The following is a 25,898-nucleotide window of genomic DNA, read 5'->3' on the forward strand; positions in this document are numbered from 1 at the left end:
ACTCATTTAGTGCCAGGCATCGTTCTAAGTGTTTTACATGTGTCACACCTTTTAATTTTGATAACAGTATGAAATGTAAATACTGTTGTTATTCTCATTTTAAGATTAATGAAACTAAGATACTGCAAGGTCACACAGGTAGAGCTTAATTTAAATCCCATCAGCTTGTCCTGAGTCTCTATGCTTTTTAACTCTACAGTTCAGTTACCAGAGGAGACCCAGCTACCAATACTGGACTGGTGGCAGTGTTTCCTTTCCGTTTCTACTCTGAATACATCAGGAGCACTCCTTTTTACACGGTTATTAAGATTCTCCCAATGATGCTTTTGCAACTTTGATGATATAATTAAGGGCAGAAGACAATGTTGGACTTCAGGAACACTGCTTCATTTTTATTGAAACTTCTTTTTGGTTCATTTGTTTGAGTCAGGGAACGGTTTTCCACATTGGTGTTGCTTTAATCTTTATTCACTAAATAGTGGCCTTCGTGGATTAATCTCAATTACATTGACTTAATTTTTCTTCAAGGTGTTAATTTTAACCCTGATTTTTAACTTTCACTTAGGTACAGTAAATACATTTATTATGAAATAACAAATGTTTACAGGCTTTTTGTCTTTTATAGGTCACAGACTTTGGGTTTGCCAAAAGAGTTAAAGGCAGAACTTGGACATTATGTGGCACTCCAGAATATTTGGCTCCAGAAATAATTCTCAGCAAGGTATATTTATAGTATCATTATGTAAGAAGTAAAAATATAAGGCATGCATCACCGTGGACTTTTATTTTTTTAAAAAGTTATGATCTAATTTTACATGTTTATTTAATCTAAATATGAATTTAAATCTTTGTGCATAATGACTAAAAATCAATTATTTAGAGTCTACCACTAATCTCATAAGCTGTTGATTTTAACTCTAGGGCTCAGAGAATTAGTTTAAATAAATATGGCCTCTAGATCCATGTTTTAAAACCAGAAGCATAGCCTTTTCACAATTATTCCCAGTAACAGGAGGGCAGAGAGTCCTTGCTCTGGGTTACACCAAGAGGCAAATTAAAGATGATATACTTGTACTAGTTGTCTGTTCTTCCTTTTGTTAGGTAGGTAGAACAAGCGCTTTAACGTCCGTTGCTTCAAATTTTTGTTGAGAAGAGACAGAACAGAGGAGATTACTCCCCTAACACATTGTTTCAGTTTTACCGCTTAAGTGGAAAAAAAGTATGTGAATTATTTTTTAAAATTTTAGTTTAAAAATAGAAAAGAAAGAAAGAAAGTGAAGTTGCTCAGTCGTGTCCGACTCTTTGCGCCCCATGGACTGTAGCCTACCAGGCAATTCTGTCCACGGGATTTTCCAGGCAAGAATAGTGGAGTGGGTTGTCATGCCCTTCTACAAAACATTATAGCAATTAAATAGTTATAATCTTATTGAAGACAGTTCGGGTTTTTCTAAACAATGAAAACGTTGTGAGAGAAATTTTTAATCATTTCTAAAAGGGTAGTTTAACTTTCATTTTTCTTTCTACTTCCATCCCTTGGTGATAAAAGCTAGAAAGGAGAAACTGATAGTAATGGCTCAGACAGGAGCCAGGAGAGAGAAAAGGATAAGATATATGCATTGATATTTATACACTGATTAACTACCCTCTGAATAATTGAAATTTGGCTAACTACAGAAGTGTTAGAATAAGAGAATTCTTTCAGCTTTCCTTTCATTATCTTTCATAATTTAAATCATCTATAACTTTTAATCTTTTATAATTAAATGTCATTGCCACTAACATTTCTTTTCTTTAAGTACATTTAACAGATAATGTGATGCCACACTGTAAGCACCAAAACTTGAAAAAGTGTGTGAGTGTGTGTGTGTGTGTAGAAATAGATATTCATTGTCTGAAATTTGGGAAATATAGAAAACTATAAAGAATCAAAAAACTTTCAATCTCACTACCAAGAGGTAGCCTTTTCAAAAAACATTTCAATATATTTTTCTATGCATGTTTCAGTGAATGTACAATTTTGTATTCAGCTTTTCTCACTTGAGTAATAATTAGCCTGCAAATGTAATTTAATTGCTTATTTTAAAATCACCATTATGTATTTTGTCATTCTTCTGTTGTTGAATATTCAACTTGTTTCCCTTTTTTCTTCTGTAAATGACTGTGATAAATGTCTTTGTCTATAAAGCTCTTTTCTATATTTTGAATTATTTTTAGGATAGATTTCTAGAAGTGAAATTACAGGGTCAGAGGATATGAACATTTTTTAAGGTTTTCAATACATATTGCCAAAGGACTTTCCAAAAAGATTGTAACATTTTACACTTCTCAGCAGTGTTTAAGGAGTATCTGTTTCACCACACTTTCTCCAGCATTGGGTATTCTTGTTTTAAAAGATCATTATTAATTTGATAGATAGTAACTGATATCTAATTATTTTAAGTCTAATGACTTTGATTATTAGATTTTTTAATGCTTAATAGCCATTTGGTATTGCTTTATATTTGTGAATCATCAGTTCATGTCCTTTGCCCATTTATCTATTATAATTTAGTTTTTCTTATTGATTTAATTTTCTCTAACTAGGGTATTTAAAGCTTCTGGCATACTTATTATAAAAATTAGCACACAATCTAAAACATAGAAATCAGAACTTGGTAAAAGGATCTATTAACATTATATGCTTTCATTATAGCAAAAAAACATTGTAATTACGTTATTAGTGAGTTGCATTTAAAGAAAAGCAAAGTTGATGCGCATTTCTATTAGCAAAACAAAGTGTTTCCCTATTTTACTAGTCTCGTCGCGGAGAGTCGGACACGACTGAGCGACTGAACTGAACTGAACTCTCTTTAAAAACACGTAGAAGCAGGAAATAAAAAGATTAATAAAATCTCTATCATTATATTTTAACCAGTAATTTGAAAATAAAATTATTTGTAAAGCTAAAATTTTAATGAAAAGTTGGAATGGGGAAGTGGTGAAGGTAATTAAGTGGGTAGACCAAAAGATCTGGCAAGAACTCAGCTTATTTCTCTCCATGATAAAGTTGTATTGTTTTTTTTTTCCCCATAATCTTTTGTGCCAATTGACACTGATTATGGTTTATCAAACTTTATATAAACATATTAATTTTTTTCTTATTTTCTTATCAATACTTCTAGATCTTAATTTTAGTAAGTTTACCATGAAAAAAAAAAACCCAATTAAGAATAACCTTAGAATTGTACATTTGGTTTATAACACACTTTTATATTCAGTATTTCCTTTCACTTGATGTAGTCCCCATAAAACTTCATGAATTAGTTATCTTTCTTGTATACCTTTTAGAGATGAGAAACAAAAACAATGGATGGGTAAACTTTACTTAAATATTTACATTCATTAGGTTCCACATTAAGCTTTTAGATTTAGTAAGATCTGATGGAATTATCCCTAATATATTCACCCTCCTAAACCCACCAGTATATTTTGAAGTCAACTTTAGCATTTATCATGAAGTACAGTATCTACTCTTTCATTTCAAAACTTGAGACAGCAAAAGAGACACAGATGTATAAAACAGTCTTTGGGACTCTGTGGGAGAGGGTGATGGTGGGATGGTTTGGGAGAATGGCATTGAAACATGTATATTATCATATGTGAAACGAATCACCAGTTCAGGGTCGATGCATGTTACAGGATGCTCGGGGCTGGTATGCGGGGATGACCCAGAGGGAGGATAAGGGGAGGAGGGAGGTGGGAGGGGGGTTCGGGAGGGGGAACTCATGTACACCCGGGGCGGATTCTTGTCAATGTATGGCAAAACCAACCAATATAATATTGTAAAATAATTAGCCTCCAATAAAAATTTAAAAAAATAAAAAAACTTTTGACCTTTCTTAAGTATTCTCTAGAAAGTCTGATTCATAATATTACACAGTAGATTGGGCTTTAAGAGGTAATTTCATCCAATTCCCTTCCTATTGTTGAACAAAAACTAAATTATCCCAATTAAACAGGGCATATTTTATTGTCTAATATTCTTAATGATTTTAGGAAGAAGATTTAATAGTATTTCTTAATATTCAGTTTCAATATCTGGAAACACTCCCCTTTGTTTAATTCAAATCTGATGTAATATATTTTCTTTTTAATTTTATCCTGAATAACTGCTCAGCAACTGCCTTTTTAAAAATTTCATATGCTTGAAGATCATTTTGAAATAATTTGACTTCATTCTCCTCCGAGTGAATTAAGTAATGATTGCCATTTGGTGTTGGTTTATCTTAGGGCTACAATAAGGCAGTGGATTGGTGGGCATTAGGAGTGTTAATCTATGAAATGGCGGCTGGCTACCCCCCATTCTTTGCAGACCAACCAATTCAGATTTATGAAAAAATTGTTTCTGGAAAGGTAAGTAATACATTTTATTATTCCTTAATTATTGATTATATCTCTACATGAGTTTTAAGCATTATGGATTGAAACTATTTGACATCATCTGGCTATTAGCCTAAATTGGGAAAAATATAGAAATATCCATAGCGTCTGTCCTTATATCTAGCACTCATTTAAGATACTGTAAATATTGAATCATTGAAGTCTTTTAGGTAAAAAAGGGCAATTTTACAAACATTAACAAAATAATAAAGCAATTTCCATCATTATTATTGTTATCAGTTGTAAAATACAGGATCATAGCCATAGTTGTTCTATCTTTCTTCAAATAAATAAAAATTGTTAATTACTTCATGTTGATATCTGCCTGGAGAGAAGTTTTAGGGGCTATTTTTGTATGCCCTTGCTTTTTTAGGAGAGACTTGTTTAAATTATGTCAAACAACACAAAATTGAAAATAATTATAAAATGTGTGTGCTACATCATTTCAGTCGTGTCCAACTCTGCAACCCCATGGATTGTAGCTCTCCAGGCTCCTCTTGTCCATGGAATTCTCCAGGCAAGAATACTGGAATAGGTTGCCATGCCCTTCTCCAGGGGATCTTCTGGGCCCAGGCATCAAACCTGCATCTCTTATGTCTCCTGCAGTGGCAGGCGGGTTCTTTACCACTCACTCCACCCGGGAAGCCCCGATTTTAGAATAGATAAGCCTTTTAAGATGAGAATTCAAAGAAATTATGTTAATGGTTTTTCACATTAATGTGATTATAATTGCCATTGATCTTTAGCAAATATGGAAATAACGTTAGTTTTTCTTGAATATGAGTAGATATACCTTAAGTCGGAGTATCTTACATTTTGAAATACTATACTAACCTTTCTTCTTTTGCATTTATAATTCTGTTTTTCAAGAGTATTTTGTTTAAAGTCAGTCATTGACTCTTGTCTTAACTCATGCCTCTGGTCCTTTTTTAAAATACTGCTGTCAGTTTAAGTAGAGATGAGCCTGATTCTTCCCACCATGAAGAAAAGAAACTAGGCTTTCAAAAATTCCTGGAAGACCTTCTATACATTTTGACAGAATTCATGGGAAGGAATTTTCCTCCTTTTTCTTATTCCTCCATGTGGTATGCTCTATTAGTTTTTGTTCGTTTGCTTGCTTGCTTTTGATCATATAACATCTTGACATCACATTACCTTGAGATGTGATTCAATTGGCTGTTTTGTATGTTGTGGCTTTCTAAACTTCCCTGGTGGCTCAGATTGTAAAGAATCTGCCTGAAATGCTGGAGACCCAGGTTCTAATCCCTGGGCTGGAAAGATCCTCTGGAGAAGGGGATGGCTACCCACTCCAGTATTCTTGCCTGGGAAATCCCATGGACAGAGGAGCCTGGTTGGCTACAGTCCATGGGATCGCAAAGATTTAGACATATCTAAGTGAATAAACAACAGTATCAAGGCGGAAATAAATCTGATCAAACCTTAAAGAATCTGGAAAGTGATAGGAAAAAAAAACCTGTTTCTTTGCATCTCAACCAGATTCATCCTCTATATTTAGTATGAAAGTTGACCCTTAGCATTCATGAACTTAAAATTTATAATGTCAGCTATTCAAAAGTTACCCTGATTATTCATAATGTAGTAATTTATTTTTTTTACCAAGACTCAAATTTAAATCATGGATGCTGCATAGCTAGGCTTTAGGGATAAGACACAAATAGGATGAGTCCCTCCAGCCACCTGGAACCCACATCTCAACACAGTATTGTTCCATACGCCATAGTGTATATGCAGGCTACAGAGATCACAAGACTTCAATTCTGTTTTGCTGCATTTTAAGGGGGAAAGTTCTATGTTGTGGCAGTGTTCACAGACTAGGGGACTTACTAAAGATCACATACTTAAACTATGTCGAAGGTAAAAAATGAATACCCCTTATAGATAATTAAGCTAGGTATTGAAAGATTTACACTAAAGTAATATATATTGGAGGGACTGATGCTAAAGCTGAAACTGCAATACTTTGGCCACCTCATGCGGCGAGTTGACTCACTGGAAAAGACTGATGCTGGGAAAGGTTGGGGGCGGGAGAAGGGGACGACGGAGAATGAGATAGCTGGATGGCATCACCGACTCTGTGGACATGAGTTTGAGTGTACTCTGGGAGTTGGTGATAGACAGGGAGGCCTGGCGTGCTGTGATTCATGGGGTCGCGGAGAGTCGGACACGACTGAGCGACTGAACTGAACTGAATATAGAAAGGCAGAATGAAATATTTAGGTAATTAAGTATTACTGCTATCCTTGATCGGAGAAGGCAATGGCAAGCCACTCCAGTACTCTTGCCTAGAAAATCCCATGGATAGAGGAGCCTGGTGGGCTGCAGTTCGTGGGGTTGCTAAGGGTCGGACACGACTGAGCGACTTCACTTTCCCTTTTCACTTTCACACATTGGAGAAGGAAATGGCAACCCACTCCAGTGTTCTTGCCTGGAGAATCCCAGGGACAGGGGACCCTGGTGGGCTTCCGTCTATGGGGTCACACAGAGTCGGACACGACTGAAGTGATGCAGCAGCAGCAGCAGCAGCTATCCTTGATACACTTGTAGATCTCTAGGCTTCCGATTTTTTATCTTTGTAATTGCTTTCACCCAACAGAATAATAAGTCAAAAGAACTTTTGAGATTAACAAACAAAATATCAAGAAAAATTAATAGACAAAGCAGTGATTCATTTTTTTAAGAATTTGAGAAGTTGATTCATGGGGTCGTGGAGAGTCGGACACGACTGAGCGACTGAATTGAACTGAACTATGTAACATCACAAGAGAAAATAAAGACCAAAGGCCATATACTAAAATACTTTTAAATAACTGATTGGGAGAAGTGTATTTTACTAATACAAAGACTGAGTGCAGAAATTATAGTAATATTTCCAAATAATTTAATTACAGTTAATTACAAAGTTCCTGAGTCTTTACTATGTTCCTTAAATATCCTTTACTTCATAGTGAAAGTGGCTCAGTCCTGTCTGACTCTTTGCAACCCCATGGACTGTAGCCTGTCAGGCTCCTCTGTCCATGGAATTCTCTAGGCAAGAATATTGGAGTGGGTAGCCATTCCCTTCTCCAGGGGATCTTCCCAACCCAGAAATCGAACCCAGGTCTCATGCATTGCAGGCAGATTCTTTACTGTCTGAGCCTCCAGGGAAACTTCATAGGAGGAGTCAAATTTTCTGACAAGAATGCTACTGTCATAATTAAATTTTATTCACTTAGGAAAACTACTTTCATTAAAACAAGTGTATCTTCATCTGTGTGAATAGGCCTCTATTTGTCAATCATTGTACACTGTGTAAAATTTTTTTGGCTGTTTATGAATATGTTCATATCAAACTTTAACATTTAGGATCCAATGTTAACATAAAATTTAAATCTGCATATATTCTAAAATTATAACAGTTTAAATCCTGGTCATCTTAGAAGAGAAGAGTAGGAACATAAAATTTTATATCACAATATCTGACTTATTTTTCTTTTTTATTAGATATGATAAGGTGTTTGGTGTCCTGCTGTTTTTAACTAAAGGTGCCAGATTATCTCTCCCCATAATGGATATAGAGTTGTTTTCATTTCTTATTATCTTTTCTCATCTAAAGTAGAATTCATGAAAGTAAAATATTATTATTGAGTGATCTCTAGGATCTGTATTATGTAAATATGAAATCATGTTCACATTTTCCACTAAAACCGTCTGTTTCAGCACTCACATTCAAACTAGAAGTTGTCTCTATCCACATTATAAAGCATTATTGTCTCTCTGTTTAGCAGCTAAAAGTCAAATTGGAGATTTAAGTTATTTTCAAATTTTTTAATTGTTCAGGTCATTGATAATCCAGTTTTGATCTTACAGATCCTATATTTGTATTTAAATTTTCTTAATGGTTTTAGTGATGTCAAATATTTAAAAACATACTTTTCATTCAGAATTTTTCTGATTTTTTAAAAAGCATGTTATTTTATGCAACAGTATTTTATGTTGAGTGTATTTTCTGAAACCATGTTATTGATATAAAGATCATAGGTATCATTGAGTTATCAAAGTTCAAATAAATAAGTTTAATAAAGTGATTAGTTCACTAACATATGTATATTTGAACATTAGATTGTTACATTCTTTCTCTATTTACAGTATTTTAGCTCAAACTGATATTTTTCAGTGCAGAGAAAGATGACCAATCAGCTTGTTAGATTCTCTCCTACACATATTTTGCCTTTAATAAAAAACAGAGTAGGTGGTATTTAAATGTCAAATTATTCATACAGTATTAAGATTCAGGTTTAGAAATGCCTAGTTAACAGAAAACTCTTATAATTCCCACATTGACTATGCCTCATCCTAGCAATACATATGCTGAGTTTCTGTAGATAGTCTTTAAATTTAATAACTAAGTGCCATATACTCTATAAAAAGAATCAGTGATGGTTTCCACAGCAACTCTGTCTGGCTTCATTACTCTTAGAAATGCAAAAGTTAACACTGTACTGAAAAATGATATTTGCAAATAAGGTGGCAAGCGAGTAATAGCTGTGTGAAAACCAACCATTTTTGATTTATGTAATTAAAAAAAATTCTTAGCTCCTAAAGTATTATTCCATTTTTAATGACCACCAAATATGTACAAGAAGGCACTATACAAAATATCAAGTTATAAACCTAGGTATACACAGAGTAATCAAAAAGAATTGGTTAATTTTTTTTCCTGAAGGGCCATCCACATTCACATGAAGTATGGTTGATTAGCAGCCAAATGACTATTCCCTTTTGTGTCTAGGGTCCTAAGATGACCCCCAGGTTAGGTGATTCACTAGGAAGATTCACAAAGTTCATCATATAGTGATACTCAGGGAATGAATACCTTACATTTATTCAATGAAGGTAATAAGTACCTTCATTGTAAGGTATCTTACAAGAAAGTTTATAAAGTGAAATCAGCAAAGGGAAAAGGCATTTACGGTAATGTCCAGAGGAAACCAGCACAAACTTTCAAGAGTCCTTGCCCAAAGGAGTCAGAAGGCAAACTTTATTTCTCCAGCAATGAATTTTGGCAACACGGATAAAATGTTGTCTACCAGGGAAGTACAGTAAAGACTCAAGGCCCAAGGATTTTATTAGGATCACATATCCATCTTCTATCTGGCACGTACCAGAATCTGAGATTCCCACAACAAAACCAAATGTTCAGCATAACCCGTATCGTTTGTAGTAAATCTAGGTGCAGTGAGCCACTTGTGTCACTTAGGGAAATTTCTTTTCAGTTTCTGGAACTATGACCATTCCAATTCCCAGATAACCTGCCAAGGGCCAAACTTGCCGAGAGGCCTTTCTCAAGGGTAGCAGTTTCAAGCCTGCTATATTATCTCTTTTCTGTATATTCCTAAATAACATACACATATGCAGATATACCACTATGCTTTTTCGAAGGCCACACTGCTAATACTTTTTTGAGAAATTAAAATGCCATTTTCTATTTGGCCATGGCTACGGTCAATGACAACCCACTCCAGTACTCTTGCCTGGAAAATCCCATGGATGGAGGAGCCTGGTATGCTGCAGTCCATGAGGTTGCAAAGAGTCTGACACGACTCAGCAACTTCACGACTTCACAGTCAAAGACACTTATAGTACTCAATAGTTATTTTCATAAAATACAAAAGCAGTTATATGCATAAAATCCAGGGCAGTTTTTTAACACCTTGCTGTGGACATTTAAAATTTTTAATACCTGCAGTGAGATAGTCCTTACCTTAGGAGTCCTATGGACAAATGATTGCAACTTGTTTTGCAGAGCATGGAATGAGGATGGGGTAGATAATAGCCTTCTGCAACCATCTGAATTCATTATATCTATGCACTGTTTCTGCATAGGTGAGAACAGATCATGGTACTAATATAAGTATTTTGTTAATGTCCTAGATGTTTCTTTTTCTGTATATGGGATCCAGTTCTGTGAGACTGAGTCCTATGAGATAGTGTGGAACTTAGCACCATATCTGCTAGAAAGCATGTATGGAAAGTTATGTGTTCTGAAAAGTTAACTAATGTATATGCTCAATTTTGCTGGATAATTTTTTAACTAGGATCATAGATTTCTTCAGTTCAGTTCAGTTCAGTTGCTCAGTCATGTCCGACTCTCCGTGACCCCATGAATCACAGCACGCCAGGCCTCCCTGTCCATCACCAACTCCCGGAGTACACTCAAACTCATGTCCACAGAGTCGGTGATGCCATCCAGCCATCTCATTCTCCGTCGTCCCCTTCTCCTCCCGCCCCCAACCCTTCCCAGCATCAGAGTCTTTTCCAGTGAGTCAACTCGTCGCATGAGGTGGTCAAAGTATTGGAGTTTCAGCTTTAGCATCAGTCCTTCCAATGAACACCCAGGATTGATCTCCTTTAGAATGGACTGGTTGGATCTCCTTGCAGTACAAGGGACTCTCAAGAGTCTTCTCCAGCACCACAGTTCAAAAGCATCAATTCTTAAGCGATCAGCTTTCTTCACAGTCCACATTTCTTAGAGCTATACTAATTTAGAGAGAGAATTTCTTAAAATTTATCCCAGTATGCAATGTGGGCAGAAGTTAACAGATTATTGACTGTGTACAAACTCTTTTGAATCATTTAAGCCCAGTAAATTTTATCCTGATGCAGGATAAAATGTTACTAGTTGAACAGTTTTTTCCTCCATAACTGCAGAAGAATAGCAGTAAAAATTTTCTCTTCTTCAATCAGAGATCAATTTTGTAATTTCTGTGATTAAGCTAAAAGTAGACAAATTTGACTTTTGTCTCACTTTGTTTCTAAAATTAAAAAAGAGTGAATTTAAACCATCCAGTTTGGATGGATACTATAACAACATGCACTGATTTTCTTCTTGGATATAACTTCCTCTTAAATTTTTAGAAGGTAATCAGTTCAGTTCAGTCGCTCAGTCGTGTCCGACTCTCCGCGACCCCATGAATCACAGCATGCAAGGCCTCCCTGTCCATCACCAACCCCCAGAGTACACTCAAATTCATGTCCACAGAGTCGGTGATGCCATCCAGCCATCTCATTCTCCGTCGTCCCCTTCTCCTCCCGCCCCCAACCTTTCCCAGCATCAGAGTCTTTTCCAGTGAGTCAACTCGTCGCATGAGGTGGCCAAAGTATTGCAGTTTCAGCTTTAGCATCAGTCCCTCCAATGAACACCCAGGGTTGATCTCCTTTAGAATGGACTGGTTGGATCTCCTTGCAGTATAAGGGACTCTCATGAGTCTTCTCCAACACCACAGTTCAAAAGCATCGATTCTTCGGTGATCAGCCTTCTTCACAGTCCAACTCTCACATCCATACATGACCACGGGAAAAACCATTGCCTTGACTAGACGGACCTTGGTTGGCAAAGTAATGTCTCTGCTTTTTAATATACTATCAAGGTTGGTCATAACTTTCCTTCCAAGGAGCAAGCGTCTTTTAATTTCATGGCTGCAATCAGCATCTGCAGTGATTTTGGAGCCCAAAAAAATAAAGTCTGACACTGTTTCCACTGTTTTTCCATCTATTTCCCATGAAGTGATGGGACCAGATGCCATGATCTTTGTTTTCTGAATGTTGAGCTTCAAGCCAACCTTTTCACTCTCCTCTTTCACTTTCATCAAGAGGCTTTTGAGTTCCTCTTCACTTTCTGCCATAAGGGTAGTGTCATCTGCATATCTGAGGTTATTGATATTTCTCCCAGCAATCTTGATTCCAGATTGTGCCTCTTCCAGCCCAGCGTTCCTCATGATGTACTCTGCATATAAGTTAAATAAGCAAGGTGACAATATACAACCTTGACGTACACCTTTTCCTATTTGGAACCAGTCTGTTGTTCCATGTACAGTTTTAACAGTTGCTTCCTGACCTGCATACAGGTTTCTCAAGAGGCAGGTGAGGTGGTCTGGGATTCCCATCTCTTTCAGAATGTTCCACAGTTTATTGTGATCGACACAGTCAAAGGCTTTGGCATAGTCAATGAAGCAGAAATAGATGTTTTTCTGGAACTCTCTTGCTTTCTCCATGATCCAGCGGATGTTGGCAATTTGATCTCTAGTGCCTCTGCCTTTTCTAAAACCTGCTTGAACATCTGGGAGTTCACGGTTTACATACTGCTGAAGCCTGGCTTGGAGAATTTTGAGCATGACTTTACTAGCGTGTGAGATGAGTGCAATTGTGCGGTAGTTTGAGCATTCTTTGGCATTGCCTTTCTTTGGGATTGGAATGAAGACTGACCTTTTCCAGTCCTGTGGCCACTGCTGAGTTTTCCAAATCTGCTGGCATATTGAGTGCAGCACTTTCACAGCATCATCTTTCAAGACTTGAAATAGCTCAACTGGAATTCCATCACCTCCACTAGCTTTGTTCGTAGTGATGCTTTCTAAGGCCCACTTGACTTCACATTCCAAGATGTCTGGCTCTAGGTCAGTGATCACATTATCGTGACTATCTTGGTCGTGAAGATCTTTTTTGTACAGTTCTTCTGTGTATTCCTGCCACCTCTTCTTAATATCTTCTGCTTCTGTTAGGTCCATACCATAGTTATTCCTAAAACCAAAATGCACAAGACTTTATAATTGCTGTTACAACCGAACAAATATTCGGTTGTTTGCTCAGTTCAAACTTAATTCATAGTTATTTTAACATATTGTGTAATATAATTTTATAAAGTTGTTTAAGAAGGTATCAACTATATTCACAATTTTGTCCTTATAAAGCAATGCTTTAGTTGTCTATTTTCTCCCTCACTCTATCAAATTTAAGTGCTTTAAGAAGAGAATTTGTTTGTTGTACAAATTTAAAAGGTGAAGCGTTAGAAAAGAAGAAAAGAGGAACTTATTATATTCTGCAATCACTTTTCTAGTACAGTCTGTCCTTGAGTAGTCTGGAAACATAATGATAAATATTTCTGACTTCTAGTTTCCTTTTTTGAATCGGAAATTCAGCTTCAGATCATTAAGATATGATTCTAAAATGAAACATGTATTGAATTAGTGCCTATAAGATACTAGGCCAGTTTCATAGGGAATTCCCTGGCAGTCCATTGGGTCGGACTTGGTGATTTCACTGCTGTAGTACTCAACCACTCAGTCATGTCTGACTCTGTGATCACATGGGTTGTAGTCCACCAGACTCCTCTGTCCATTGGATTTCCTAGGCAAGAATACTGGAGTGGGTTGCCATTTCCTTCTCCATCACTGCCGTAGACCCAGGTTCAATTCCTGGTCAGGGAACTAAGATCTCTCAAGATATACAGCATGGCCGTAAAAAAAAGCAGTTTCGTAAAAGTTACCTAATTTCTTTTCATACCTGCCAGATGAAATATACTTTTATCACTTTATGGATGAGATAAGTGAGGTTATTTCACTTATCAGAAAGGTAAAAATTTGCCTAAAATATAAAGAACTGGAATTGGGATTGGAACCCAGGTATTCTTTCTGCCAAAGAAATAGTAGAATCCTTGAGATGACAAGAATGTTCCATTTTATTTAGTCTAACTCCCTTATTCTATATGTAGGTAAAGCAGGGCTCCGAATAGCCCAAAGATAAAAGCTGCTGCTAAGTTGCTTCAGTCGTGTCTGACTCTGTGCGACCCTACGGACAGCAGCCCACCAGGCGCCTCCGTCCACAGGATTCTCTAGGCAAGAATACTGGAGTGGGTTGCCATTTCCTTCTCCAAGATAAAAGCTAGTTAGTGGCAAAGCAAGAAATAGAATCTAGTTCAGTGGTTTTTTTCGTTACTCCTTTATTTGGCTTCAGTGACTCTTCATGATCTTAGCTTTATTCCTGAATTACTCATGTTTATTTTAATTTTAATTGGCTTAAAAAACACATAATTCTCATGAAACTCTTTAAAAAGGGGATGCTAGAATGCTTGGATTTATATCCTCATTCTTTTTCTTTAATTTTTTAAATTTATTTTAATGGGAGTATAGTTGCTTTACAATGTTGTGTTAGTTTCTGTAGTTTCTGCTGTACTACAACATGAATCAGATGTATATGTACATATTTCACTACCCTCTATTCATCTTTCCTTCTAAATCTCTTTGGCTTGATCTTCTTTTTTTGCACATCTTTCATTGGTGGTCACATCCTCTGTATAACTTTTAATACTAGCTATAAAGAAAGAAAGTGAAGTCATCAGTGGTGTCTGACTCTCTGCGATCCCATGAACTGTAGCCTACCAGGCTCCTCCATCCGTGGAATTTTCCAGGCAAGAGTCCTGGAGTGGGTTGTCAGTTCCTTCTCCAGGGGATCTTTCCAACACAGGGATCAAACCCAGGTCTTCTGCATTGCAGGCAGACCATCTGAGCCACCTGGGAAGTTTAATACTAGCTATACATGACTCGTAAGTTGCATAATTTTGTATCCCACTTCCTGAGATCTCCACTCAGAGGTCTAATAAATATCTCAAATTCAACCTGTCTAAAACTGACAGATTTTTGTTTTCCTTAGCAAATCTGTTCCTCCCACCATCTTTCCCATCTCATTTGATGGCAGCATCATCCTTTCAGTTACTTTTAGCTACTCAGACCAAAACACCCCGACGTTCTCAATCCATATTTGATGCATAGGAAAACCATATTGCCTCCATCTTTAGAATATGCACAGAATTCAGCTACTTCTTACCAGCACCACTGATACTGCTCTCTTTTGAGTCACTAGAGTAGTTCTATAAAAAAAATTGTTAGATCTTGTTACTCCTTTCAGAACCTTGCAGTGACCCCCATTTTCTTCAGAGGAAAAAATTAAAGACCTTACAAAGAAAGGTTTTGCCAGGAATGATGGATGACAGCATTTTTAGAGGGTCACGTTTGTTGCTAAGTTTCTTTCTCACTAGAATGTGAACATTGTGGAGGCAGGAATCTTTGTCTTATTTTGGTTTTTCTACTATACCCCAAGCACATCTGTGCCTAGCATATAGATGGTATTTAATCAGTGTTTGTTGAATTTAAGTCCATGCATTTGTTAGATATTTATTAAGCTCATAGTATATGACCAGTGCTAGATATAGCAAATCAGTTGTGGCCTCTGCCTTCATGAAGCTTTCATGAAGTAGATGCTCACTCTCAGAGGTACCACTTCAGTTGGTCTTCTGTGTATTCCAATTATATGTATGTTTTTTAAATTATTTCAGATGATTTTCATGCATATCATGTATTGAAAGCTTATGTGTGTGTACCTCACTACAGAAGTAGATTTATTCTTAAGAATATATCATTAGGAAACTCAGAAGTAACTTGGTTTCTAAAGGTTGAAAAAGAATCCTAAACAGGAAATATTAGAGGATAAACATCCAATAAACATTTTAGGGAGCACATACTATACAAACCCCTCTTTCATGTTAAATAATTCCAGTTTCCAATAACCTTACCACTTAGATCCACCGGTTTAATGGGGTTAGACGGTCTCTTTTCCAAATCTAGCTCTTTAGAGCTACTTTCACATTATTTGCCCTATCACTTATTTTGTGCTATCCTGGCCTGAAGAAAGATGTAGGCGTCAGGAGAATCAAGTTATTTTCCCAACAATGAAACTGAGTTGATAGTCTCACTGGAGCTCAGGTTCCTTATTTTAATTTTTTTTAAAAAAGGTTCCTTATCTTTAAAATGAAGGTTTAGACTAAATTAAACTCCCTCTAGCTGCAGTATTCTGGAATTCTGATTTTACTTTCTATATCTACATATGTTAGAATCGATAATAGTCAAAGAGACAATGCATATCAGAATTTGATACAGTTTTGAAGGAAGAGTTCATCATTTTTCCCATTATAGAAGTCTTTGATGTTTCCAGGTTAACATACTATAAGTAAAAGTCTTCCATTTAAAACATCAGTCAGTTCAGTTCGGTTCAGTCGCTCAGTTGTGTCTGACTCTTTGCAACCCCATGAACCGCACGCAACATGCCAGGCCTCCCTGTCCATCACCAACTCCCGGAGTCTACCCAAACTCATGTAAAGGATATGACAGATACCCATCATTAATATGGCTTACTACGGGAGTGTGGGCTACCTATCATAATCTCTGGGGGAAAAGAAGGTGTGATGTGGAAGTGAGGAGGACACGTATAGAATTTCAGTTTCCCAAATGATTGTGATATCTACCATCACAACCCTCTACCACTACTTCCCACTTGAGAAACAGTGTTCTGGGGATTAAATGAATAAACATACTCATTAACTAATTCAGGACCATCACTGTATTTGCATTCCAAGTAAGGAACTATTTTATTTAGGTGTCTGTATTCTTTATCCACTTCATTGCGTATTACCTGAATTCAAAAGATTTATTTGTAGTACATCACTATCTACCATTCTGAACATCATGAAGGGGAGAATAACTGACACATTACATTGAACAGTTCATGAAACGTTTATTCTAAGTGAAGATAAATTTACTTCAAATAAGTTATTTCTTAAGAATCTAAACAAAATTAGAATATAATCATTTTATAAATAGTTGTGGTATTTTTCAAGTGGATGGGGTGTCTTTGAATACCTTGTATTCTCTAGTTTTTACTCCAAGTAGGATAAAGAAATATGTAGATTATTTTTAAGATAAAATTTCAGGAAACTTTTATAAGGTTCCTGACAGTAACCTGAAGTTAAAGTATATACCCTGAAGTCAGAGTCCTGGTTTCCTATTATAGCTCTGCCACTTACTAGCTCTGTAATCTTGAGCAAATTGCTTATTCCCTGTAGGTCTTAATTGCATCAGGTATAAAATGGGGGCAGTCATACTAACTTAGCTGTTATATTTTGGATTTTATGAGCCAGTGCATGTAAAGTGTTTGGCATAGTGCCTAACTTCTAATAAGTCACTGTGTCAAAAGTAGGAACTAGAGAGGGTGGTAGTTCACATGTCTTTTTTTTTTTTTTTTAACATATAACCTCTTATAATCTGTACTAATACAAGCTTTGCAAAAATGAGGTTTTTTAGTTGCTAATATGAGTTGACGCCAAACCTTCAACTTTCAAATAGTCTTTGGTTACTTGACACAAGTACTAGTTTTCCTCTGTTATGATGGTGATTTTAGTTTATTATTTATACTAAAATTGTTTTTTGATCTGTCACTAGCAGAAAAAAAAAATGTAGTAAATAGCATTGCAAATATTGTTTCCCAAGCTTTCATGTATAGATGAATTGTTAGAAACAGAAGCTCAGATTTTCAGGCCAATACCATTATCACCTTTGAAGTAATCTGCAGGAATCTGCATTGTTATCCTCTGCTTCCTAGTGGATGAAAGTGATCCCTGGAACTACAGTTTGAGAAACGTTTATTTACAGAATACCAGTGAGTGGCAGTCAGAAGACTATGATGATGAACCTAGTGTTGCCATAAATTTCTAGCTCTGCATCCTGTTTTAACTTCTGCTTTGAGAACGTGAGGGTCTGTGTTGAGTACGTTGAACTTTTTCAAAGTCAGAATATAAATTCAGTTCAGTTCAGTTCAGTCGCTCAGTCGTGTCCGACTCTCCGCGACCCCATGAATCACAGCACGCCAGGCCTCCCTGTCCATCACCAACTCCCGGAGTTCACTCAAACTCATGTCCACAGAGTCAGTGATGAGAAGTTCTATATGTTTGAAGTGTAATAAAGAGTAAGATTCGTGAGGCTGGGAATTGTAAGGCTACATTTCTAGTCTAGTTCTGCTGCTTTCTGGTGTGATGATTGGGTAAAGTATATAATGTCCCTGAATCTTAGTTTCTCTGTATTTATTAATGGAATATAGTTAATACTGTATTCATCAAGAACGTCATATTGAACTAGGATGTAAGTGCCAAGAAATCAGAGACTTATTTTCGTTCACTGTTGTGCATCCAGCACCTAGAATAGTACCTGGCACATAGTAGGTACTCAATACAATATTGTCAAATGGGTGAACTGTCTTATTTGAAGTGATCGTATAAATCCTGGAACTACAAACACAAAAATGACACAGTATCTTCCCTCCAGAAGTTCACAGTCTGGGTGAAACATACATGCACGAATACTGCAACATGGTTAAAGGAATGAGTGCATGGTGAAGATCACATGACGTAATGTCATGGTACACGATACAAGTTACAGGTGCTGGCGGCACTTGTAGAGAACCAAAGAAAGAATGCAGGTTCAGAAATGTATCTGTCAACCCTTTAAAGCATTTCTTCAAGATTTATGGTCAGTTTGAAGTTAAGGCCATGATAATCCAGAGAATGGTGTTTGTGTTTAGTGAAGGTGGGAGGGTGAAATTGGGCGCACAACAGGAAAATGGGATTAAAATGAAAGTGCACGTGCTCACGCACATGTAGCTATGTGCATGCATACCTGTGTGTTTGGTGGGGAAGAGGGCAGTGTAAATGAGTGAACACAGTTGCATAGGACAATGGGGAAAAGGTAATAATGAAAGAAAATAGTAAGGAGGCATAGATGTAGCTCTTCATTCTAAAACCATCCCTTAATAGTACCTATTTTAATTTTTCAGTACTGGGAGTTAGGTTGGAATAGAGAGTTAGAGGAGAAGAGTGTTTAAACAAAACAGAAAGTAGACCTAGGTCTCCAATGACTGGTACTTTATTTTATTGATTACCTGACATATAACATCTTCACTTATTTGGAGATTTTTTCTTTGTTTTTAAGGCTGGAGGCCAATCAACTAATTATAAAATCTTCACAGTATAGAAAGTGGAAACTGCTTTTAAACCAACCTAAATCATTTTTGTACTATTGCATAATAGCAGAATTATGCTTAAAAGTCACCCACTAGTGAACGAAAAGTGGTTTCCTATGCTATGAAAGGCAGTGTGGGTTTTTATCATCATTTTTAGACTGCTTTTTTGATCATCTCTTTTAAAAATGTGCATACTGATATCTTTCATATGCTGCTTTTTCTATTTAAATTACAAGTTTAAATTTGTTTCTAAGACGAAAGTTTATAATATGGGATCCAAGGGGTGTCTCTTGAAGATGGGTAAACCTTCTGACATTGCTGGAAAAGTTCTGTAATTATGCACATTTTTCTGGAGAGGGGTCCATTTTTCTGGAGTGAAGGTGAAAATGTTAGTCACTCAGTCATGTCCCATTCTTTGCCATATCAACAAAGTTTATGACCAAAGCAAGATCTTAACAGAACAGTTCTAATTCATTCACCTAAATAATTATCTTTTTTAAGGACTACTATTGGCCACTTCATGCGACGAGTTGACTCACTGGAAAAGACTCTGATGCTGGGAAAGATTGGGGGCGGGAGGAGAAGGGGACGACTGAGAATGAGATGGCTGGATGGCATCACCGACTCTGTGGACATGAGTTTGAGTGAACTCCCGGAGTTGGTGATGGACAGGGAGGCCTGGCGTGCTGTGATTCATGGGGTCGTGGAGAGTCGGACACGACTGAGCAACTGAACTGAACTGATGGAGACTGAAGTATGTAGTTAAAAGTATTTGAAAGTCATCACTACATATTTTTGTTTATATAATGATCTATCACATTTTAAAAAATACCTCTCAGAAATATCTTGAATCTTAGAATGTGTGTCTTACCACATGGTCTGTTTTGCAGGTTCGATTCCCTTCTCACTTCAGTTCAGATCTCAAAGACCTTCTAAGGAACCTGCTGCAGGTAGATTTAACAAAGCGGTTTGGAAATCTAAAGAATGGTGTGAGTGATATAAAAACTCACAAGTGGTTTGCCACAACAGATTGGATTGCTATTTACCAGAGAAAGGTGAGCCTGTTCTTTCCTTCATTTAAAAGCTTTTTAAGTTACTATTTAAATTATATGTAATAGAGGTATCTTCAACTTAGCACAAAGTTTTAATATGTTTTACCATTTGAATTAATCTTATGTAGGACTTAAAGAACCTTTATAGGGCTTCCTTAGTGGCTCAGTGGTAAAGAATATGCCTGCCAATGCAGGAGACATGGGTTTGACCTCTGGGTTAGCAAGATTCCTGGAGAAGGATAAATAGCAGTCCACTCCAATGTTCTTGCCTGGGAAATCCCATGGGTAAAGGAGATTGGCCAAGTACAGTCCATTGGGGTTGTAAAAGAGTCAGATATGACTTAGCAACTAAACAACAAAGAACCTTATAACTCACAACTTAAATGAGTTTTCTCCGTGATAGAAGGGAAAGCGTATAGTCTGTATAGATCATCAGTTGGAAATATTTTCCTTGTTAAATTTTTCCTACCCATAGCTTTTACTTTTCATAATGCCATGGCAAGTACATATTGGTATCCTAATAATTTGCACTTCAAAGCTGATGTAAAGTCACATTAGTAAGAGAATATGTAAACAAATATACCCACCTACCCAGAATTGGCACACAGCCAGATTTAGTAACATTTAATTGTTGGATTCATTAAGATATTTTTCAATCATCATTACTTTACCTTTGGGATTGAGACATTTAAGAAAAATTTTGCTATGTTGAATTACCTTTATCTCTCGTTTTCCTTCTTAAATGCCCAGTTAAATATAATTCATATGAATGAAGTGTTTTCATCTTGAATATGTTAATTTTTTCTTTTTCTTTTCCTGTAAAACCAAAACATCTAATGTCTCCAAAATTTGCCATATCTAATAATGCCATGAAGCCATATGAGTGAACTTCCTTGGGAAAAAAATGTAAAAGCTCTAATTGTAAAAAGTCGTTTTTCTAATTTATATTCTTATAAAAGATTTTTTTAACACTTAAAAAAAAATTTAATCCAGCAGATAGAAAACATAGCAAGACCAAAGCAATGTGAGTCCAGTACAGCCTTTGTATCTCAATGAGGGATTCAGATACTCTCTAACCATCAAATTCATGAAACATGGCCGTTAGGATTATCATCTCAACTGAATTTGTTATGTAGTCAAGAACAAAGTCCAGAGCAACTTACAATAGATTTTAGAAGTAGTGAATAAATAATGTACTTTCATGCTCTGTCATGTCTGACTCTTTACCACCTCATGGACTCCAGTCTTCTCTGTCCATTGGATTTTCAAGGCAAGGATACTGGAGTGGGTTGCCATTTCCTCCTCCAGGAATAAATAAACATATCGTGTTTTCCATAAATTTCCTAGCACCAATGTAGTGCTTTAAAATTTATAAAAGCAACACTGTAATGTCTCATTTTAATCTTTGAAGTAATTCTATGGGATAGGTGATGCCATTTTCCCCAATTTACTGATAAGAAAATCAGCTTAGAAAGGTTAAATGCCTTAAATTGTTTGAGCTGTTAAATAACATCCATATTAGCTTCCATGGTGGCTCAGTAGTAAAAGAATCCACCTGTCAATGCAGAAGACACAGGTTTAATCCCTGGGTGGGAACCTCCCCTGGAGAAGAAAATGGCAGCCCACTTCCGTATTCTTGTCTGGGAAATCCTATGGACTAAAGACCCTGCAGGGCGACAGTCCTTGGGATTGCAGAGTTGGACTGGACTTAGCGACTAAATAACAACAACATATTTAATTCTGGGTTCTTCAAGTTCCCAATTCCAGCACTACATTAGCCCTTTCAATTCAGTTCAGTTCAGTCACTCAGTCATGTCCGACTCTTGGCGACCCCATGAACCGCAGCATGCCAGGCCTCCCTGTCCATCACCAACTCCTGGAGTTTACCCATACTCATGTTCATTGAGTTGGTGATGCCATCCAACCATCTTATCCTCCGTTGTCCCCTTCTCCTCCTGCCCTCAATCTTTCCCAGCATCAGGGTCTTTTCAAATGAGTCAACTCTTCGAATCAGGTGGCAAAGTATTGGAGTTTCAGTTTCAACATCAGTCCTTCCAATGAACACCCAGGACTGATCTCCTTTAGGATGGACTGGTTGGACTCCTTGCAGTCCAAGGGACTCTCAAGAGTCTTCTCCACACCACAGTTCAAAAGCATCGATTCTTTGGCACTCAGCTTTCCTTATAGTCCAACTCTCACATCCATACATGACCACTGGAAAAACCATACCTTGACTAGATGGACCTTTGTTGGCAAAATAATGTCTCTGCTTTTTAATATGTTGTCTCAGTTCAGTTCAGTTCGGTCGCTCAGTCGTGACCGACTCTTTACGACCCCATGAATCACAGCACGCCAGGCCTCCCTGGTTGGTCATAACTTTCCTTCCAAGGAGTCTTTTTAATGGCTGCAATCACCATCTGCAGTGATTTTGGAGCTCAGAAAAATAAAGTCAGCTACTGTTTCTACCGTTTCCCCATCTATTTGTCATGAAGTGATGGGACCAGATGCCATGATCTTAGTTTTCTGAATGTTGAGCTTTAAGCCAACTTTTTCACTTTCCTCTTTCATCAGGAGGCTCTTTAGTTCTTCATTTTCTGCCATAAGGGTGGTGTCATCTGCATATCTGAGATTATTGATATTTCTTCCGGCAATCTTGATTCCAACTTGTGCTTCATCCAGCCCAGTGTTTCCTCATGATGTACTCTGCATATAAGTTAAATAAGCAGGGTGGCAATATACAGCCTTGACGTACTCCTTTTCCTATTTGGGACCAGTCTGTTGTTCCATGTCCACTTCTAACTGTTGCTTCCTGACCTGCATACAGGTTTCTCAAGAGGCAGGTCAGGTGGTCTGGTATTCCTATCTCTTTCAGAATTTTCCACAGTTTTTTGTGATCCACACAGTCAAAGGCTTTGGCATAGTCAATAAAGCAGAAATAGATGTCTTTCTGGAACTCTCTTGCTTTTTCCATGATCCAGCGGATGTTGGCAATTTGATCTCTGGTTCCTCTGCCTTTTCTAAAACCAATTTGAACATCTGGAAGTTCACGGTTCACATGTTGCTGAAGCCTGGCTTGGAGAATTTTGAACATTACTTTACTAGCATGTGAGATGAGTGCAATTGTGCGGTAGTTTGAGCATTCTTTGTCATTGCCTTTCTTTGGGATTGGAATGAAAACTGACCTTTTCCAGTCCTGTGGCCACTGCTGACTTTTCCAAATTTGCTGATATATTGAGTGCAGCACTTTCACAGCATCATCTTTCAGGATTTGAAATAGCTCAACTGGAATTCCATCACCTCCACTACCTTTGTTCGTTAAAGACCTTTTAATATGGCAACCCAATCCAGTATTCTTGCCTGGAGAATCCCATGGACAGAGGAGCCTGGCAGGCTACAGTTTATGGGGACGCAAGAGTTGGACATGACTTAGCGATTAAAGAGAGAGCTTAAAATAAAGCCCCAAACCATGGAGCAGTACATTGCTTCATAAGATATTCATAGATTTTTTACATTTTATCTGCTTAAATTTTATGTTTTGAGCATTTTTAGAGTAGGACGACTGCTTCGGAAGGCAGTAAAGAGTGAACGTGAACTCTGGGGTTAGGTAGACATTGATTTGAATCCCAGATCAGCCAACCATTAGGAGTGAGAGCTCAAGCAAATTACTTAACTACTTTAAAGCATCAGATTTCTCATCCTCAACATTTAGGTTAAAGTAAAGAATACAAAAGAAAGTAGTTTGGAGAGAAAAATTAAATAGATTGGCTCTATTTTTCTTGCTGGTTGAGGTGTGTTTCATACAGTTGTCATGAGGTAATTTGTTAAGTAAATAGATTTTAAATCATCATAATCCCATCATTCAGACAGTACCTCTCCTAACAGTTGGCATATTTCTTCCTTTTATTTCTGTACTTTTCCTCACTACAGTCCATTCCCATGACTTTAGTAACCACCTTCAATAGTAAATCTGCTTCCTCCAGGCCTTCACTTTCCCCTCAACTTCAGACTGTGCATGCATACTTAGTCACATCCAACTCTGCAACCCCATGAACCATGTAGCCTGCCAGGCTCTTCTGTCCATGGGACTTTTTAGGCACACTGGAGTGGGTTGCCATTCCCTACTCCAGGGGATCTTCCCCACCCAGGGATCAAACCTGAGTCTCCTGCAGCTCCTGCATTGCAGGAAGATGCTTTACTCATCGAGCCATCAGGGAACCACCGCATCATTTTATGTAGGTTTATAATGTGATTTTTTTCAGTTTTCAAGATACTTATATATTTAATATGTGAATTTTTGTAAATATTTATGACAAATACATATTTCAGTTTTCTCCAGTTTTATTGTAGTAAAGTACCTATAACATAAAATTTAATATGTTAATCAAATGTAAATGTTCTGTTCAGGGACATTAAGTACATTCATACTGTTGTGCCACCATCACCGCCATCCATCTCCAGAACTTCCTCCTGCAGAACTGAAACTCTGTACCTAATAAGCAGTAATTACTCTGTTTTGTTGGTCTTCCCAAATATTTATGTTGTATTGGGGGATCTTAATTGGGATTGCTGCTGCTGCCAAGTCACTCTAGTTGTGTCCGACTCCATGCAACCCCATAGACAGCAAGAACACTGGAGTGGGTCACCATTTCCTTCTCCAGTGCATGAAAGTGAAAAGGGATTATGTGTATTAATTAGAAGAAAACCAAAATCTTGAAAATTCTTCATAATGAACATGTTATATTTGTGCAGTTATTCAAATATTTTCTGTTATTTGGTAAGGCTTTAGAAACCCCTTACCTCATACAAGTTTAATTTCTTTCTCAAAGTTTTTCCTTAAATTTATATTTTGGTTGCTACTGTGAGCATGTTTCTTTCCCATTAAGAGTATGGGGGAGAAAACATTTCTATGTTTATTATGATTGGCCAACTTACTAAGTAAATTATGTTATTAATTTCCTTAGATTTTACTGGAAGTTCATCACAGTGGGTAGAGGTATCATTTGTCATTTGTCTTCTTTTTAATATCTTTTATTTCCATTTTGTTTTATTTGTATATGCTAGAATGTCTAGAATAATATTTCAAAATAGTGGGCCTGTTGAACAGTCTTATCTTGTTCTCTTTTGAATGGGAATACTTTTTATGCTTTACCAAGAAGATCCAACCAGTCCATTCTAAGGGAGATCAATCCTGGGTGTTCATTGGAAGGACTGATGCTAAAACTGAAACTGCAATACTTTGGCCACCTCATGCGACGAGTTGACTCACTGGAAAAGACTCTGATGCTGGGAAAGGTTGGGGGCGGGAGGAGATGGGGACGACAGAGAATGAGATGGCTGGATGGCATCACCGACTCTGTGGACATGAGTTTGAGTGAACTCCGGGAGTTGGTGATGGACAGGGAGGCCTGGCGTGCTGTGATTCATGGGGTCGTGGAGAGTCGGACACGACTGAGCGACTGAACTGAACTGAACTGAACTGAACCAGATATGATATTAGCTGTTTGTCTTGGATAAGTATTCTTGATCAGGTTAAGGAAATATCCTTGACTGCCAGTATATTGTATTTTATCTTCTTTGACATGTTAGTATAAAGAGTTATATTGGTGAGATACCCTAACATTCCTGAAATGAATATCCTTTAATCATAGGGTATTATTATTTTAATATCTGCCTGAAATTAATTTGCTAAAGCTTTATTTAGGATTTTTACTTCTATAGTCTTAAATTTTATCAACCTGTAGTTTTTGTTTT

The 25,898-nt window shown here is 37.0% G+C and overlaps 1 protein-coding gene across 2 annotated transcripts in view; it reads left to right on the top strand.

Annotated features, from left to right (window-relative positions):
- The window catches only part of PRKACB (protein kinase cAMP-activated catalytic subunit beta), a 155,796-nt gene that overhangs the window by 122,708 nt on the left and 7,190 nt on the right, over positions 1–25,898 (top strand). For both annotated transcript variants that reach the window (XM_055401854.2, XM_055401853.2), the window contains exons 7-9: positions 626–721; positions 4,270–4,392; positions 19,986–20,150. In XM_055401854.2, coding sequence (XP_055257829.1) covers positions 626–721; positions 4,270–4,392; positions 19,986–20,150 — 384 coding nt within the window. The remainder of the gene's footprint in view (positions 1–625; positions 722–4,269; positions 4,393–19,985; positions 20,151–25,898) is intronic.

Source organism: Moschus berezovskii, chromosome 4 (genome assembly GCF_049115385.1).
Source record: "Moschus berezovskii isolate FMDL1 chromosome 4, NW_MosBer_1.0, whole genome shotgun sequence".
Lineage (NCBI taxonomy): Eukaryota > Metazoa > Chordata > Mammalia > Artiodactyla > Moschidae > Moschus > Moschus berezovskii.